This window comes from Staurois parvus, unplaced genomic scaffold, assembly GCF_062004578.1.
Source record: "Staurois parvus isolate SC_StPar_1 unplaced genomic scaffold, SC_StPar_1.0 ptg001585l, whole genome shotgun sequence".
In the NCBI taxonomy this organism is placed as follows: Eukaryota; Metazoa; Chordata; class Amphibia; order Anura; family Ranidae; genus Staurois; species Staurois parvus.
The window spans coordinates 83,677-90,203 of record NW_028319381.1 but is presented as its reverse complement, the minus strand read 5'-3'; the positions used below and the strand labels follow the sequence as shown (position 1 = coordinate 90,203).

The following is a 6,527-nucleotide window of genomic DNA, read 5'->3' as shown; positions in this document are numbered from 1 at the left end:
TGCGAGCACGCACCCGACGGTGCAGAAGCTGAACGTCCTCCTGTCCAAGTTGCTGCTGCCAGGCTCGTAATCTGTCATGCGCCCCTGTACCGCCTCCTCATGCTGCTGCCAGGTCCAGAGTGTGTCATGGGCCCCCGTACCGACTCCTCATGCTGCTGCCAGGCCCGTAATCTGTCATGGGCCCCTGTACCGCCTCCCCATGCTGCTGCCAGGTCCAGAGTGTGTCATGGGTCCCTGTACGGCCTCCCATTGCTGCTGCCAGGCCCGTAATCTGCCATGGGCCCCTGTACCGACTCCTCATGCTGCTGCCAGGCCCGTAATCTGTCATGGGCCCCTGTACCGCCTCCTCATGCTGCTGCCAGGTCCAGAGTGTGTCATGGGTCCCTGTACGGCCTCCCATTGCTGCTGTCTCTATCGCCACACTCTGCCATGTGCCACTTTCAGGTCTCCTCACACTGCTGGTGGTTTCCATTTTTGTCATAGGGTGCTGTATGGCCTCCCATTGCTGCTGCCTCCACCGCCACACTGTGGCTCCACACTCTGGTTTTGGCCCCGTGACTGCCCAAATGAGTGAAGTGTGCGGTGATTCTAAGATCGACGGCACTCATCTGCATGTCATACTGACTGACAGTATTATTTCTCTTCCCCAGCAGACTCCAAGGGCATTTAAATTAAAGGTACAGTGTTCTGCACTAATATTAAGTCTCTCTGAAGCCTAGAAACACCCTTTTTTAAGTTAAATTCACAGCGAATTTATTCGACTCGAATCGAATATTGTCCACGAATTCGCCGAATCAGTCGAATCGAATTTTTCATTTCTTCGCTCATCTCTAGATGTAATAAATATAATTTATTGTGAGCTACCACAGTGTATAACAACATACAGTGCAAACAAACCCAAATAATCAAAACCCTTCACCCAATATATATATATATACAGCAATCCAGCATGGAGGACGACAGGACACAGAGCAGGTAGCAGAGGCTCATGGGAACAATACACCAAGGCACTGACTGCAGGCCTGGCCACTGCTTAAATACACCTCCTGCAATCAGCCTCAGGCGATGGCTTGATTGCAGGAGGTGAGATCCTGGCTGCTGAAAACCACCCGCTGGCAAGAACTGGTTCTGCAGCCCACAGAGCAGGCAAGCCCCAGCACCAGTAGCTGTGAGTCCTTTCCTGACACTTACCCTGATGGCCAGTGTCCCCAGTTACCCTGATAGCAAGTGATTCCCCTTACCATAATAGCCAGTGCCCCCCTTTCCCTAATAGCCAGTGCCCCCCCCTTTCCCTAATAGCCAGTGCCCACCCCTTTCCCTAATAGCCAGTGCCCCCCCTTTCCCTAATAGCCAATGTCCCCCCCTTTCCCTAATAGCCAGTGCCCACCCCTTTCCCTAATAGCCAGTGCACCCCTTTCCCTAATAGCCAGTGCCCACCCCTTTCCCTAATAGCCAGTGTCCCTCCCTTTCCCTTATGCCAAGTGTCAAAAATAACTGTAATTTTTTAACTGTCAAAAAAAGAACTCATTTCAGTGGTCAAACATAATTATCAACTGACAAAATAACTGTCATTTTTAAATTGTCAATAAAACCATCATTTTTCAATTGCCATTTTTTGCCACTGTTAAATATAACTATCATTTTCAAATGAAAAAAATAACTGTCATTTTTAAATGACCAAAAAAATACTAATTTTTCAACTGTCACAAATAACTGTCATTTTTCAAATGTCAAAAAATGGCACTTTTCATCTGTCAAAACCCCTCATTTTTTCAGCTGTCATTTTATTGCCACTGTCAAAAATAAGTGTGACAAGCATGTATCCAGTGAAGGTGGAACACTTGGACCTCCTACATGCTTGTTCCTGGTCAGTGACACACTAGGGAGTGAAGTGAGGTTTAGGATGAAGATGACGGCCCCGGAACCTGCAGCTTTCTCTACAAATCACTCCTGTTTCCTGCCCTTCCTCTTATTGGCTGAGTATTGCACCAATCAGATCACCCCCCTTGTGATGTCCCTGGGCGGATCTCTCACTTCTGGCTCCTCCCACATATCTTTATACAACCTCCCCCTACCCATACCCCGGCATGGAGGGGCTGAGTGAAGGTGGTGGTGAAGGTGAGGAGGTGTTGGATCGGGTCACACAGATCATAGAAGGAGATCCGCCCGGCCTCATAATCCAGATCTATCCTGACTCTGGTACTGGAGACACCGCCGGGGAATCGGGTCCAATTACTATCATGTATCACTGAGTACTCATCACCTCCCAACCCCAACCCCCCCCTCTCCAACCCCCAGGACTTCTTATTATATCCAATCCGTGACTGACCTCCTCTCCTGTCTATATTGGGGTAACACATCCCGACTCTCCAGTACCGGGACCCCCCGACATCCACGTCCCAGTAATGTCTCCCATAGAAGAAGCTCTGACTGCTCATCACCTGAGAATCCTGGAACCTCTCTGGTGTTTCTGGCCGATTCTGATGTGATGATGACCAGGATGCAGTTTTCCCGTCATTTGATATATGTAGACGATTACCAGCTGTCCTCACATCCAGTAATATGTCTGTAACCCCCGACACCCCCCATGTTTGCTGTACAGCCCCAATATTTGGTCCTCCAGTGGGGGAGGGTTGGGGGTCTGGCCTGGATGGTGTACCATTGATGGGACCTTTGCCCTTTGTAGTAGAATGTGGAGAGACATGTGTGCCTGTACATTTCTGTACATTGACCCCAGACATGATATCAGATAAACCCGTGTGTAATGTGTGTGAGATCCCCCCCACATCCCCATCCCCTCCATCATGGAGGAGGTTCTCATGTCTCTCTCTGTCCTTATCATCTCCATCCTCAGTATCACACAAGTCACCTGTGTCTGATTCCTGTAGGACAGTCAGTGGATCCGTCATGTTACACAGCTCCTCAATGTCCCTCATCTTCCTGGACAGCTCCTCCTTCTTTATTTCCAGATCCCGAATATAATCCAACATGGGATGGGAGACCCGCTCTGCCCACCCGAAGATGTCCCTCAGGACTCTCTTCTCCAGGTCTTCCAGACGTCTCCTGAGGTCTCTGAACAGGGCAGTGACTCTCTTGGTTTCATCATCTGCTTTTCCTTGTACTTTCCTCCTGCGTTCCTGCAGACTCTGGACTCTTTTCTCCATCTCCTCTCTCTCTGTCATCAGTTTCTCAAGAACATTCCTCAGTTTCTTCTTCTTCATCTCAGAGGCCTCCTCCAGAGTCTCCACCTGGTGTCCCCGATGTCCTCCGACCAAACTGCAGGACACACAGATACAGGTGGAGTCCTCGGTGCAGTAATACTTCAGTAGTTCCTTATGGATGGAGCATCTCCTGTCCTTCAGGGAAGTGGTGGGGTCACATAGGACGTGTTCTGGTGACTTGCTGTGGACTCTCAGGTGGTTGTCACACAGAGAAGCTTCACACATCAGACAGGATTTCACAGCCGGTACAGGAGTGTGAATACAGTAAGTACAGAAGACCCCGGACTCCTCCTGCTCTGGATGGGTAGACTGGAAGTTCTCCACTATGTTACGTAGTGTTATGTTCCTCCTCAGTGCAGGACAGTCCTGGAACTCTTCTCTGCATTCAGGACAGGAATAACCTCCAGACCCCTCCTGTGTATCCAACACACGGCCAATACAGTCCCGGCAGAAGTTGTGTCCACATCTCAGGGTTACAGGATCTGTATAAATGTTCAGACAGACGGAACATTTCAGCTCCTTCCTCAGATCAGAAGACGCCATCGCTGAGAGTGGAAGAGAGAAACGAAAGTGAAAGTAACCAGTGTGACCCGTTGTGTAGGATCCTACAGGGAGGGGCTGAGACTCGTAGACATAGGAATCCTTACACAGAGGAGCACATACAGCACATGGGGGGATTCCTGACATTAATCTCCCTATCTGTGGAAAATAGAGAATATTTAATAGTCTGTGGAAACATTGTGTCAGGAATATTTATTCTTTTAAATGATCATTTGAACATTTGAACACTAAGTTACCCAGAGAAAATGGGTTTATCTGAAGAAAACAAGAGATCTAAAGATTAGCATGTAAGGGGGATTCTGATTGGCTGATTATTGGTACATAAAGATGCAAGTAGAACCCCCACTTCTTCTAGGATAGAACAACCACCCACCTGATTGCAGCCCTTTACCTCGGCCATATTGTGCCCATCTCCTTGTCATCGGCTTTCCCATAACCCCCCTGGCCATTAGCTTTTATATTAAATACAAACAATGTCCTCACAGAAGAGATAGTTTCTGAATTTTATTGGTGTTCTTCGGAAGACGGCGTCATCCCATCACATGGAGATACTACCAGCTAGTCTTCACCATCCGAATCAATGGTTATGTTATCAAACAAATTCAAATAGTTTCAATATAGTTTTTGAATCGTCCAGACCAACGAATATACAAAACAAATGCCGAAGATATAAAACAAATTCCAAAAACAAATGTGTCTGAAATGAACATTTCCTGTGTGCTCATGTCTAATGCCCAGGGTTGGCAACCCGGTGATTATGATCCGGGCTTGCCGACCCGCCAGAGCATCAGAGTACATTGAAACAGTGCCAGCAGCAGAGGAAGCAGGCAGCAGCAGAGGAAGCAATCAGCAGCAGAGGAATCGGGCAGCAGCAGAGGAAGCGGGCAGCAGCAGAGGAAGCAGGCAGCAGCAAAGGAGGCAGGCAGCAGCAGAGGAAGCAGGCAACAGAAGAGAAAGCAGACAGCAGCAGAGGAAGCAGGCAACAGAAGAGAAAGCAGACATCAGCAGAGGAAGCAGGCAACAGAAGAGAAAGCAGACAGCAGCAGAGGAAGCAATCAGCAGCAGAGGAATCAGGCATCAGCAGAGGAATCAGGCAGCAGCAGAGGAAGCAGGCAGCAGCAGAGGAAGCAGGCAGCAGCAGAGGACGCAGGCAGCAGCAGAGGTAGCAGGCAGCAGCAGAGGAATCGGGCAGCAGCAGACGAAGCAGGCAACAGCAGAGGAAGCAGGCAACAGCAGAGGAAGCGGGTAAAATCAGAGGAAGCAATCAGCAGCAGAGGAATCAGGCAGCAGATGAAGCAGGCAGCAGCAGAGGAAGCAGGTAGCAGCAGAGGAAGCAGGCAACAGCAGAGGAAGCAGGCAGCAGCAGAGGAAGCAGGCAGCAGCAGATGAAGCGGGCAGCAGTAGAGGAAGCAGGCAGCAGCAGATGAAGCAGGCAGCAGCAGAGGAAGCAGGCAGCAGTAGAGGAGGCAGGCAAAAGCAGAGGAAGCAGGCAACAGCAGAGGAAGCAGGCAGCAGCAGAGAAAGCGGATAACAGCAGAGGAATCAGGCAGCAGCAGAGGAAGCAGGCAGCAGCAGAGGAAGCAGGCAGCAGCAGAGGAAGCAGATAACAGCAGAGGAATCAGGCAGCAGTGGAGGAGGCAGGCAACAGCAGAGGAAGCAGGCAACAGCAGAGGAAGCAATCAGCAGCAGAGGAATCAGGCAGCAGTAGAGGAGGCAGGCAACAGCAGAGGAAGCAGGCAACAGCAGAGGAAGCAATCAGCAGCAGAGGAATCAGGCAGCAGTAGAGGAGGCAGGCAACAGCAGAAGAAGCAATCAGCAGCAGAGGAATCAGGCAGCAGTAGAGGAGGCAGGCAACAGCAGAGGAAGCAGGCAACAGCAGAGGAAGCAATCAGCAGCAGAGGAATCAGGCAGCAGTAGAGGGGGCAGGCAACAGCAGAGGAAGCAGGCAACAGCAGAGGAAGCAATCAGCAGCAGAGGAATCAGGCAGCAGCAGCAGAGGAAGCAGGCAGCAGCAAAGGCAGCAGCAGAGGAAGCAGGCAGCAGCAGAGGAATCAGGCAGCAGCAGAGGAATCAGGCAGCAGCAGAGGAATCAGGCAGCAGCAGAGGAATCAGGCAGCAGCAGAGGAAGCAGGCAGCAGCAGAGGAAGCAGGAAGCAGCAGAGGAAGCAGGCAGCAGCAGAGGAAGCAGGCAGCAGTATAGGCACATAAGCCGATATTTCCTCTGTAGCGCCGGCTCCTGTTCCAAGTGGAGTGATACCTACTGCACTTCCCTGGGACCTCTCTAGATGCCTGCAGAGCCATCAGAAGCTGGAAGAGGAAAAGAAGAGCAGTGCATTAGACAACACATACACTGCGTGTTTCCAATGGCCATAATTGCACCTATAAAAGGGCTAACAACTGTCAGGCTGCTTCCACATTGTTCCGCGGGGGCAGCGCAGTGCACCTTTGGCTTTCCTGTGGGTTAGCTGCACTGAGCAATAGACGTCTGTTATATCCGGAGGGTCTGGTGACCCCCTGAGGCTGGATTCTCACTTCAGCAATTTGTAGCTCGAAGCTCCAAAAACATCAATTGTTCTCTATGGTGTCTGTTTGGTGTGATCGGGTGTGAACAGGCACCATAGAGAACAATTCATCTTTTAAGTTTGAGCGTTTTTGGAGCTTCCAGTGTGAATCCAGCCTCAGTGTAGGAGTTTCGGTTTCAGTGAGTGCAGCACACCCTCAGGATATAATAGAAGTCTATGGCAA

General features: G+C 50.3%; 1 protein-coding gene across 1 annotated transcript; it reads right to left on the bottom strand.

Moving 5' to 3' along the window:
• Positions 1-1,471: 1,471 nt before the first annotated feature.
• LOC149435202 (E3 ubiquitin/ISG15 ligase TRIM25-like) lies at positions 1,472-3,764 on the bottom strand. The gene has a single exon (XM_089662905.1). It carries the CDS (start codon positions 3,762-3,764, stop codon positions 2,031-2,033), a length of 1,734 nt encoding a protein of 577 aa, XP_089519031.1. The 3' UTR covers positions 1,472-2,030.
• Positions 3,765-6,527: the final 2,763 nt, after the last annotated feature.

Excerpts from the sequence above, each read along its gene's own strand:
- LOC149435202 (XM_089662905.1), bottom strand. The coding sequence starts at position 3,764 with ATGGCGTCTTCTGATCTGAGGAAGGAGCTGAAATGTTCCGTCTGTCTG.